The 12,681-nt window shown below is 42.1% G+C and overlaps 1 protein-coding gene across 2 annotated transcripts in view; it reads left to right on the top strand.

Annotated features, from left to right (window-relative positions):
• Nucleotides 1–12,681, top strand: part of SH3D19 (SH3 domain containing 19) — a 78,736-nt gene that overhangs the window by 55,930 nt on the left and 10,125 nt on the right. For both annotated transcript variants that reach the window (XM_004685202.2, XM_012726967.1), the window contains exons 10-15: nt 1,010–1,071; nt 2,093–2,357; nt 4,573–4,641; nt 9,249–9,321; nt 10,260–10,390; nt 12,185–12,243. In XM_004685202.2, the coding sequence (XP_004685259.1) occupies nt 1,010–1,071; nt 2,093–2,357; nt 4,573–4,641; nt 9,249–9,321; nt 10,260–10,390; nt 12,185–12,243 (659 nt within the window). The remainder of the gene's footprint in view (nt 1–1,009; nt 1,072–2,092; nt 2,358–4,572; nt 4,642–9,248; nt 9,322–10,259; nt 10,391–12,184; nt 12,244–12,681) is intronic.

Below are 12,681 nucleotides of genomic sequence, written 5' to 3'. Positions count from 1 at the left end.
AAAAAAAAAAACTGCTTTCTAAAGAAAGGCAGTGTGATTTTAGATGGGTGGCATCTTCCCCCTTTTAGAAGTCTTGGAGAAATATTGTTATTTGCATGTCGGTGTAGGAAAATAGGAAAGGTGAGAAAAAGTCCCAGTCAGAATTGGAAGAATTTAGGGAGGATTTTTCCCTAAGAAAAATAAGCTTTAGCATTGAGATCACTTAGCTTCTCATTCAACAGATAATCTGAAAACATTTCCCAAGAATGATGCTCTCATTTCCCCATCTTTGGGCTGTAACATGTTTGAATGAAACAGTGTCTCTCCCTCCCCTAGCACAGTCTTCCTATTGACTCCACATGTCTGATTTCTCCCACCTGCCGTTAGGCCGAAGCATCACAATTCTCCCCTTCTCATTTTTCATGTCACCCCCTTTCCTTTTTTTCCTGAAAACTCAGTACACCCTGTCCCTTTGTGCTTTTTTGAGTCTTCTTTTCCTCCTCACATGCGCTGTTCAGGCTGTGCCTGAAGCTGCTTTCATTTTCCTACCTCCTCTTAGTTCAAAACCCACCACACAATGTATAAACTGTCCAGTAGTGAGATGTCTGCTTGTTGCAGGCAAAACAAGCTAATCACCATCTCACTATGTGTTTAACCATAGGGGCTGTACTTACCTTATGTAATGTCAGAGAGTAAGTAAAGGTCAGATGACTTTTAGTTCCTTACAGTGCCTGATTGAATGATTACTGATGGAAGCATCGCCCTAATCCTCCTGAATCTGCTGGTGCCCTGGGCCACATCAGCAGTCTGCCTGGTCTACTCTGGTCTCACTTGTAGGCAAAACCAGACAATTTAAGTAGGAACAGTAATGAGCTAATAGTTTGTTCAGACTAAAAACTCTCCTAAGCTACTTTCTATAACTCAACTTCATTTAGACTTCTAGATCCATTCAAAAAGGTTCCCAAAATTCGTCTTGACAAGCTCTTTTTCAGATTAACCTTGACTAAAGAGTGTTGCCTATGACTTGCAGGAATCCAACCATGCTGGCCAAACAGGAGGATCTGTGCGAGGACCCCCAAGATTGCCGCCACGGTGAGTGAGTGTGGGAGTTTCTAAAAGAAAAATTAGAGAAAACCTAGTGATTCAGACTGCATTCTCTGACCCACACTAAATGTTGTCGGCCTTAGATTTTTCTCCTACAGATACATTAAGCTCACAGATTCACCCATGTCCCTGCCCTACAGTGTGATTCTGACAGCAGACTGTAGGGGTCTCTGTCTTCCCCAAAACAGAGCACAGGCATGGATCTCTATCACTTCTCCTCAAAGAAATAAACAAGACTCCTTTCTGAACCTAAGACAGTTCTTCTTCTGGAATCTTCTCATTCATCTACCTACACATTCGTATGCATGCACACTCACTCTCCATGATGAAAAGTAGCTTAGTTTCTGGCATTTGCAAAGGGAGAGTAGGCTTTATGAGCTCAGAAGTGACCTACCCTCCTGGGTCCAGTGCTATTTGAAATAAAAAATAAATAAAACCAACGCCTTCAAAAGGCACTATGCGTTGGGAATTACCTTTGTCATAGCAGTTAAGGAAAGACTTCTCAAAGTGATAGTTGTCCTGTGTCATTTGCAGAACTAGCTTTCTTTCAAGTTTTAATAATTTTTGTAGCATAAATATGTTAATGTTCCTATTGTAACCATGTTCAAGGCCCCATCATATACGCAGTGATGTCTTAGAGTAAGCTTTTCATCTCAGACTTTCACAGAAAGTGGCTGTTTTCTGAAACAGTCACGGTATGTTTAAGAACAAACGGGACCTTGGAGAGCTCATGATAGTCAGGGCTTGTTTGTCTTGAACTAATGAATCTCTAGTGCAAGATGAGAGAAGGCCGAGCACCACAGCATTTCCTCCAATAATGTCATGTTTAGTGCAGCAATCATCTGCTCAAAAATAGCATACCTTGCATGTCTGAGTAAATTTTCCTAAGAGAAAGCTGTTGTGTGTGTGTGTGTGCACCCGTGCACGTGTGTGTGAATATCATGAGAAGGGACAAAACAGAACTTAATGTTGATCAAACACTGACTCACTGCTGCCACACTGATTTCAGACCTGTAAATGGGAGAGTCATTCCAGCCCGACAACCTCCTCCCAAGGGAGCTCCTGAAAGACCACCTCCCCCCAAACTTCCTGCAAACAGAGCAGCCAATAGAAAACTGCCTTTCAGTCGATCTTCTTCTGACATGGATCTTCAGAAAAAGCAGAATAGCTTCGCATCTGGACTCTCAAAAGCCAAGAGTCAAGTCTTTAAAAATCAAGATCTGGTGCTACCCCCTCGCCCCAAACCAGGACACCCTCTCTACAGGAAATACATGGTAATGTCAGCTCTTAAAAACTTTTCTGATCAATAACTTTGCCCTGGAGTATTTATAAGCCCCACTATGCCCTAGAAAAGATGATGAAACAAGTGTGAACTTGCTCCTTGACCCTAAGAGTGCTTTAGATAAGCAGGCCATAATAAGACCTTTGAAGCAGGATTTCATTATTAAGAGAAATACAGAAAAATGAAGCAGAACAAGCAGGAATTATAACTTGCTCTCTGGCTTGGTCAAGTGGAAACTCTGAAAAACCTGACCCAGTAGATTATACTGATAGGAGCAACTGTCAGGTTTTATGTTTATATCATTGTGATTTATACCTTATATAAACTTGCCCACAAAGTTAAAATGACGTAGATCTTATTATGGTGCATGGCTTTCCCTCATTTTCTCCTTTTGTGAAAATAATGTTCATGATCCATTTAATAATTACTACTTAGAAGTTTTCATTAACATGATGTGTCTATCCCAATATTACCTCAACAAAATATGAAAACAAAATTTAAAAATCAATAGTATATCAATTTTTTTAAAGACAGGAATTTTCATCAATTATTGAGATGTTTTGTTCTCTTTGAATCTTTTTCTAATCAATAAGACCTTAAGCCTTGTCACCTCCATTTTCCATACTTGAAAACAAAATTGATTTGCTCTCTGCCTTGGCTGGGGTAACTTGATGAATTCTGAAACAGAAGTGGTAGGAGGAGCAGGTTTGTTGTAGTTTTTAAACAGTTGTATAATTGGAGTCATAATGAAAACAGCAATTAGTAATTTTGTATTGTTCAACATTTCTATCAAGTTATTTTCACTTTAAGCTATATGGGACTTGTCCTAAATCCTCCTAAGCTTATAGATAGAAGAAAGGAAGAAGTATATTCATATATACTCATATTCATTTAAATTAATGTAATTTTGATTGCCAAAACCCCAGGTTATTCTTTGGAATAGGTTACTTAAAAAAAATCAGTAAATAAAATCAGTAGCTGATGTGTTGAATATTATCAACCAGACAGGGTTCGAAGCCCATTATATATTAAATCATTCATTTATTCCTAACACTAATTCTGAGGAAGATAAGACACAGAGAAGTTAACTTATCCATGGTTACAAAGCCAAAATTGAAATACAGATCAATGGACTCTGGGGCCTTTCTCTTACCTGTTATTTCCTACTATGAAAATAGTGTTATTAGCTGTAAAGTTTCTACATACATTGGCTACCCGATGTTTCCCCTTTCAGGAGAAACTAGATTTTGCTTATGGTTCGTAGCCTAACTATTCAATGTGGTAAGCATGTGAAGAACTCACAATTTATCAGTCGAAATAAATTGAAAATAATGATATGTTTCAAAAGGAGTGTACCTCATTATGAAAAAGTCCCTTAAATCCCTCATTTTTGCCCATGCCTATCCTCCTGTCAAATCACTAACCAAGAATCTGGGTACACTAGAGCCAGGGAACTCTGACAGGGATGCAGAGAAGCAGCACGCTGGGGATGACAGGACCACACCCTGCTCTGTGTCCTTCCGGTGATCCAGGGCCAGGAACCTCCCACCCTTGGGAAGTCACCTTTCTGGGGCCACATTTCCTGTGTGTGTGTTTTATGTTATAATCCCAGACCTGCATCCAGAACTTGTAACAGACAACAGGGTCCCCTGGTAGGGTGGCACACAGGTGTAAAACCACCTGTGGTCAGAGCTGGATGGGCCAGGAGGCCACTGGGGTGGCTGCAAACTGGTGTCAGAGAGCCCCTCGAAGATTAGATTCAAGGCAGCTGGGAGCAGTCAGGCGCTCCAGAAGAGCCACTGGTCCCTGTCAGTCTTCAGAAGATGGTGGTTGAGAACCCTGATCAAGACACGCCTTGATGGCTGTGAGCTCAGGTTCTCAGTGTTTACCCTTCAGATCCCCAGAGCCTTAGTGGGCTCCATCCGATAGGGTACAACTTCCTGGCTGTGAGTGTTAAAGGGAGCGCTGGCCACACCCAGCCTTCTTGTCCTGTGGCCCCATGCCACACCCTGCCCCAGGACTTCATTATCCTTGGGAATGGCAGGCCCGCTGGCTCAAGAGCCTGAGCCAACAGATAAAGAACTTGCTTCTGGAGATGCTGCACCCGAGGCACACGTTCCCAGCTCCCCACATGGTCAGCAGTGTAGGAAAAGTGTCGGAAAAGTTTATTTGATTATGAATAATCCTTTTATTGGTTCACCTTTAAGTTGTCAGCACCTCATGGGATTGCCAGTGAAGACACCGTCTCGCAAAACCCCGGAGAACTCTCTTGTAAGGTAAAGTAGAGCTCTTTCTTTCTTTCTTTCTTTTTTTTTTTCAAAGATTTTATTTTTATTTATGCATATAGAACTGGGGAACAGGCCAGAGGTGCAGGGGCGGTGAGAGAATCCACCAGAGACAGAAGAAGGAACAGAACAGGCAGATCGACAAAGTACACTGCTGAGGGGAGCAGCGGGCGGGTCAGGAGAGGTCTGCAGCGCCATGTGGTCACCTCCGGGTGGCGGGGGGGATCGAACTCATGCTGAAGTATCTTTAGCTTCTTAGTGCTGTGCTGTAACCCGCTGCGCCACCAGGGAGGGCCAGTGGAGCTCTTTCTTTACTGCTCAATGTAAAACACTGCTAGCCTCTGTTATTGCTTTACACATTATTAAATGCTTTTAGGTTCTGAAGATTTAAAACGTGAAAAAAGTAATAATATTTTATTAAATAGGAATCGCTTCAGAGGGTGGTATTATATCTAACCATGTGGAGGTGGCACTGAAGCAAGCAGAAAAGAATTACTTGGAATGCCAAAGGGAGAAGGCCCTGGCAGCACCCACCTGGCTCAGAATCCACCTGTCCATCATCCTACTTGATGGACACTCTAGACACAGCCCACGCCTGAGGAACTGATGTGGCGCAGTCCTCAAAGCACACGTGGCAGACACCCCCTGGAACTATTAATTACATCTTATCTGCAGCTTTTTATTAGCAGGTTGATTTTAACCGGAGTAAAACCTGCAATGGCACTTGATTCCGTTTTCAGTATGAATTACTGCCACGAGCTACCTGCTGCAGTATCAGTCACGCTGCTACGCAGGTGGCTCCTGTGTGTCGCCATTCATTTTCAGCTGTAAGACCTGCTTATTTATTTATTTTTTAATAATGTAAACATGTTTACCAAAGTCCCAGAGATTGCCTTCCTAGCAGCATGAGTAATTGTTTCACAGGGGGCCTATAAATGCTACATCTGACATTAAAAAAAAAACAAAAACCTTCCCCTTTAAGAGTTGAGCTTCATGTAAACCTCATTTCTCTGATTATAGCTCATAAAATCATGCAGTGAAATAGAACAATCTGAATTCACACCGTTAGGCCTATAACATATTTGTGGGGCCTGAAAGAATACCTTGGTTATTGAAGGTCATCTGTTTAGGAGGGGAAAGAAAGCATTGAACAGTCTATAGAGGCATATTTTTATAAAAGTTTCTTAAGTTAGCCATTCAAATTTTCACTAATATTTAATGAAAACTATTACTCACCAATCATTTAACTCAAGTAGAAGTGTTTGGTTTGCCATTCATCCTAGTTTTCCTTATCTAATCCATTTCTTCCTTCTTCAATGGCAGTTTCCCTTTTGAAGTTTGCTAAAAAACCAAAAATTTGTATTTTAGAGAACACTAGACGCTGTGACTAATCCATGCAGGGCAAGGCCTGGCCCTTGTTTGTTCTTTGCTGAGATACAACATCATCCATCTGCCACCAATGCCCTCCCCACTCGGAAGGCTGGTGGGAGCAGCATGAGTTGTGCTGCTGAAAGCTTTCCTTGAAGAAACTAGAAGCTTAAAATTAGAAGTTCTTCTTTTTTTTTAAATATTTATTTATGCATACAGAACTGGGGTACAGGCCAGAGGTACAGGGGGTGGTGAGAGGCTTCACCAGAGACAGAGCGGGGAGTAGAACAGGCAGATGGAGGAAGTACACTGCTGAGGGGAGCAGCGGACGGGTCAGGAGAGGTCTGCCGCGCCATGTGGGTCACCTCTGGAGTGGGGATCGAACTCATGCGGAAGTGGCTTTAGCTTCTTAGTGCTGTGCTGTAACCTGCTGCGCCACCAGAGAGGGCCAGAAGGTCTTTTGTAACAGCCCAAAATGTTTTCCACCTTAAATAGTAGCTGTTAATCAGTAATCTTGGGTCATAGGCTCACAGAGAGGGAGGGCACCGCCAGGGCCAGCCACAGACAGCTCTGAAGCAGAAGCCTCCTTCATAGGTTTCGTGTTCAGGGGGTGCATAATGTTTTCTTTTCTTTTTAAGATTTATTTATTCATTCATACAGAACTGGGGTATAAGCCAGAGGTGTGTGGGCAGTGTGAGGCTTCACCAGAGACAGAGTGGGGAGCGGAACAGGCAGATCCACGAAGTACACTGCTGAGGGGAGCAGCGGGTAGGGTCAGGAGAGGTCTGCCGCGCCGTGTGGGTCACCCCCCGGGACTGGGGATCAAACTCTCACTGCAGAGCCAGCTTGCAGTGCTGCGTCCTAACCCGCTGACATCAGGGAGGGCCCACACTATGTTACTAGAAAAGTCACCTACCTATTTGAAAGCCGCATTTTAAGTTACAAATTTCTAAAACTATGCCCTACTTTCCCTTACTTTGTTAGAAAATATTGAGCTTAATCAGCTGAAATTAAACTGCTGCGTGAACGGAACACAGGGATGCAGATTTCGGCTTTGGGAAACCCCTCTGTTCGTACCTTAGGCAGCTGCTTAAACTCCCTAAACTTCATTTTCTAAATGTGTAAAATAGATATGGTAATTCCTCACAGAGCTGTTTTTAGAATTCATATATTGTGTGAGTCTGTTTATATAAAAGTCCAAAACAAGTAATCCAGAAAGTAGATTGGAGGCTGCAAGCAGGGTGGGGGAGGGGTGAAGGGGGGCGGGGAGGGGTGAATGGGGAATGACTGCCCCTGGGTGCGAGGGCGCCTTAGGGAGCTCATATAAATGTTGTAAACGTAGATGGTGGTGATGGCTTCACAACTCTCTGAATATACTAAAATGATACCTTTTAAATGGTTAAATTTTATGCTGGCAATTATATCTCAGATCATTTAAAAATGAAATGAGCTAATTCATACATACAAGGTGATTAACACAATGAGAAGTAAGTGAACAACGAAATATTCTTACTCATATTACTCATTATTAGCAGTTACTGCTAATACTCAGTATTAGCAATTACTGTCATATTAGAAAATGCTTTGAAAAATGTTAGATTTACCTACCATCTACCCACTGTCACGGTGTGGTGCAAGTTATACAGACCCCTCTGGTCAACCTGTTAGCTTGTTCAGCCCAGGCAGATGACCAGCATTTCCAGGAATAGCCGTGAACTGCAGGCAGAGCAGGGCCATCAGTTGGGGGGACACATGGCCGACCCACCTCTTCTGCCTTCCCCAGCTGGTCTTGTGATTAGATCACTGGTCCCTTTGGAGAGTCCTGTTTGTTTGGTGTGATACACATCTCTGATGACTATTTTCTCCAAAGCAATAGGCATGTAGTCTGACACTGTTTATCGAATAATCACTTCTTTATCTATGGATGTAAATTGGGAAAATGAACGATGACCACACATACATATAATATAGTGTATATATAGTGATTTTGAAACACCCCCCCCAGAATTAAAACATCTCACAATTCCTTTCTGCAATCCCTGAAATTCCCTTGATGTTCATTTATTGAGAGAACAGCAGTGAGCAGCCCCTGAGGAAATGTCAGAGTTACCCTGGCAAGCAAATGGGGTAATCAGCCAGTGACCACGCTGCTTTGCATCTTGACCTAAATCCCTATTTCAGTTTACCTGACACAAGAGAATGCAGTTTGCGTCTGCAGGCACAGTCTTTGGCTGAAAGGGCAGGGAAGACTGAAAAGAAGCAGGCAGTGCTGTGAGGTGGAATCAGAGAGCTGGGGCTGAATCCGCAGAGCAGTCTGGTCACCGATGGGGTGCATCCTGGCCCAGGAGCCATGGGGGCGCCAGCCCCCAGGGAACAGGAGTCATTGGAGGAGACGGAAAGACAGGTCGGAGCAGGAATCGGCCTGCCTTTATGTCACAGTCTGGCCAGTGTCGAAGAGTCTTAGGTTATCATTTCAAATAATATCCTCCTGTCAGATTTCCTGATCATGATGATGTGATAGGCACGTAATAGACTAAAAACAGCAACTGCTTGTCCACAGGAAAGGCTCCTCTTCTCTAACGGCTGTCCTCTCGCCAGCCCAGGCAGTTGGCCCAGTGGGTAGAGGATATTGAATTCTTTGCTAATTTACTTAGAATTGCTGTTGAATAAGCCATTCAGATGAAACAAAATCCAGGCGAGGCATGGGAGGCATTGCTGGCTTTCAAATTAGAGAAAGCATTCAGTGAAGTGGGCGATACATGAAATGGACTTTACCTTTTGTGAATTATACTTCTGCAGAAGTTGTTGACTCTTTTCTTTATGAAGGGCAGGAATTTTCTGTTTTTCCCATCTTTTCCTTCTAAGGTGCTATTTTTAAGGTTTAGTCCAGATTGCAGTTTAACAAAAACACTACCCTTGATAAAGGCAAACAGGTTAATTCACAGAGCCACTTCTGGTAGAATGGGTCCTGGTGAAAGAAAAATATTTTAGTAATCTGCTCTTATTTTGCTCTCTTGGTTTAAGCTTATTTGGGGGGCACTGAGCTGTCCTGCTTGGCAAGGACTCATGCCTTCTCAACTTGAGCCTTTCCTTGTCCGACTGGACTGTGTGGCTCGTATTTTGTACTCACAGTGTGATGGTGGCTAGTGGGGGAAAGCCTTGATCTCAGGGTAATGAATTCCAGCGCCATGCTGCATATGCCTCACTCACAGCCCTGTTTCCCCCCTCAGGAGCCAAGCCATGCTCAGAAGCCTGCTGACAGGAGCGCGCCTCATGCTGTGGTGCTGCACGACTTTGCAGCAGGTGAAGACATAGATACTGGAGTGGGAGAACGCTGGGGCCCAGCAGGGCTTCTCCTCGGGCTGACCCCTCAAGGACGACCTTCCTCCTCTGTGCGGCCAGAGCCCTGAACTCCAGGGGTCATCTTATCCAACACCCGGCCACAGGGAGGGTGGACAGTACCCACCTTTCCCCAAAGCTTCGCTGCCCACCGCTGCCTTTGAAATTCTCTGTGCAAAAGAAGGGAGAGACTTTCCCTTGCAAATGAACAAATAACAAATTGCCTACCAGCTGCAAACTTGAACTGTTCTAAAACTGTGGGTGCCAGTTAGCAATTACAATGAAATTAATTCTAGTAAGGAAGGTTCTTTTCTCAAGTGATAAGATTTACACACTTATCTTTACTTATTAGATAAACATATAAAATATACCCTTTGAAAATCTGTTGATAAAATCTGTTTTATATCTGAGGCCACAAGTAAGACTGACTTATTTATAACCACTTTTTATATCTATTTGGTAGACTGGTTTTATTTTCATGCAGATGTACTTGCCAAAGAGCTCTAGTACTCCCTCAGTTAATATTTTGTGATTGAAAGTTTTAAACATGATCGAGAAGGATATGAATAGCCTATCATGTCTATTAAAGCTGTCAGAGTTGCGTCTGAATTTAGCAAAAGGTTTACCCGGGCACAGTGGCAATCATTGCACGGTGGCAATATTTGCCCAGTGTTTGTGTTCAGCCATTTTCTATCAGTCAGTCTGAGGTAGATTACATGACGGTCTTAAAAGACCAACATACCAGGAAACAAGTATTTTTTAAAGTCAATTTTATAAGTTTGACCTGTTCTCCAAATCAGTAGGATAGACTGCTTCCTCAGACAGAATTAAAGGCTATTTTGTGCTCTGTTTTAATCTATTTTGCAACCAGGATAATTCATCCCCATAACTTTATGTTACAGAACAAGCTGATGATTTGAATCTTGCTTCTGGAGAAATTGTTTATCTTCTGGAAAAAATTGGTACAGATTGGTATAGAGGGAAATGTAGAAGCCAGACAGGCATGTTTCCTGCCAACTACATCAAAGTTATTGTAAGTGGGTCCTGCTTATTTAAATTGGGCATATATTCTGTGGGTTCTATGTTATTTGCAGGCTGGGAAAAAATAACTGGAAGATAAAATTCTTGAACTCTAGTTTTCTTTCTCCTATATTTTATTTGGTTTTTGGTTACTTATTTGAGTTTGCAAAATTAAAAAACAAACAAACAAACAGAAGTTTAACTAGAGAATGGATTACTGTTATCTTTGTGGAGTACAGGAATGCTCTCTAAACTCCTAAGGTGAAAAGTTTCTACAGGTCAACTGGTGAATCCACTACTTTTGGAGGGCTGGTAACACTTAAGGATAAATGTTTATTCTTCGAAATACTTAGTAAACCAGAATTAAATGGTGCTAGCTTGTCCTGGAGGAATATTCTCTGAGGCTGTGGTCCTACCCCCTTTCTGTGGAGCTTATCTTAATTGCTTCTTTCATCCTTTCATTCCCCTGTCTTGCCATACTAAAAAAACAGATTTGGGAATACTAATGTATTTTCATTGGAGCTTGTGTTCTTAGTGGGAAAAGTTAGATTAACACCTTAGAATCTTATGCATTCTCACAGCCTAACTTGTGAAAAGAAAGCCAAATGGGAGAGCCCTAACTGCTACTCTAGGTGCTGGGAAGCATGGGGTTAAATCAGATTTCCAGCATGAACGTTTATATCAAGAGAGGGACTGTAACTCCATGTTTGATATAAATTATTAAAGCTAGCTTAAATAGTTGAGCATTGTAAGTTTATTTGGGAGGAAAAAAGTCAATAAATTTCTATGACACCTTTCATGTAGAAAACTAATACAACAGAAAACCTGTATTTTCAAATATAAATGAGTTTGAATCTCTCGAATTACAAGAATCATAAAAATTGGCAAGTATATAATGTCCAGATTCTTTGGCAAAGTCCAACCACATTCTCTCAATTAATATTCAGAATAACGTTGCCTTTAGCCCTCCTCAGACTTCTTCTGCCCAATGTAGCAGCACTTTAAAAGGCACAGTGACCACGCAGACATCAGTCCCAATGACTCTGCCATGCTTTTGGGATAAGTGTTACTTCTACGTCCATAAGCTTAAAAATTGTTATGAAACTTCTAATTTTCTGAGTTCATCTAGGAGGGTGCTGATTTATTTGGTAAACCTCAAAGTGTCTAAGTAGTCTTCAAACTTAGTGCATTGTGGTCAAATATTTTATTCCATCCCACTGGACTGAGTTTTGCAAAGGTGTTGTCTCAAGTGCCTGCTGCTGGGTCAGATGCCCACGTGGGCCAGGACCTTACATCCACCCTTTTTCCCATTGAAGGAAGATACAAAAAAGTACCCCCAGAGTTAGAACAATGGAGAGAAGCCACACATTTGATTAAAACATTTTATTTTGGGGTCAGGAAAGTATTGCACAGTGTTGTTAACTACTTTGAGTAGGTGCAGTCATGCACAAACACCTTCTCACTGGTTTCTCTCCAAAGTCCCTCACCTGAGGCTTTCAACGTAAAGGACGTGGGGTAGAGAATATCCACTCAGGTGGGGTGATAGTGATACACTTATTCTAGAAAGTGAGAGAAAGATTGATTGTTCAGGAAGTTTGCTTCACAAGTTATGCTTTTTTTCCCCCCACAAAACGTGCATGAATTTCTTACTTTAAGCATTTATGGTACCACTTAACCAGTGTTATTTCTAGTTAATTTCAGCCATGCATTTACCAGTCACTTAACCTTAAGTGGTTTTTTTTTTTTTTTTACTAAAATCTGGGAAAACAAAGAAATACAGTTGTTGCCTTGATTTTGTCTTTACTAGATCGATGTTCCAGGAGGAGGAAATGGGAAAAGAGAATCAGTGTCATCCAGTTGCATTAAGTAAGTCTTGTGCTCTTCTGTACAGAATACAAAGGAGACTGGCATTTACAGTAGAAAGAATTACCAAGCGTAAACATTTCAACTATGTGGTTATTCAGATTGTCAGCTTATCTTCTGAATGATGAGGGAAACTTTACTTGTTGAAAAAGCCTCGTAGATTAAAATGCTGATGAGAAGGTGACATGCCCAGCGCAGGTGTGCTACAGGGCTTTTCTTGCCACTACCCCACCTCAGCTTGAGCAGCACCGGGTTTATGGTCTGGCAAGGGGCTTCTGGTGTTTTTACTGCTAGTGCGTTTTGAAAGGTTAAAAATAGTTGTGTCTTTTGGGTAGATACCTACAACCAAAAAAGAGAAACACATGTCTTTTGCAGCAACTTGGATGGAGCTGGAAAAGATCATGCTTAGTGAGATAAGCCAGAAAGAGAAAGAAAAATACC

Source organism: Condylura cristata, unplaced genomic scaffold (assembly GCF_000260355.1).
Source record: "Condylura cristata isolate star-nosed mole 26May11 unplaced genomic scaffold, ConCri1.0 scaffold00018, whole genome shotgun sequence".
NCBI classification, from domain to species: Eukaryota; Metazoa; Chordata; class Mammalia; order Eulipotyphla; family Talpidae; genus Condylura; species Condylura cristata.
The sequence above is the reverse complement of the archived record's forward strand: the minus strand, read 5'-3'. Positions and strand labels throughout refer to the sequence as shown.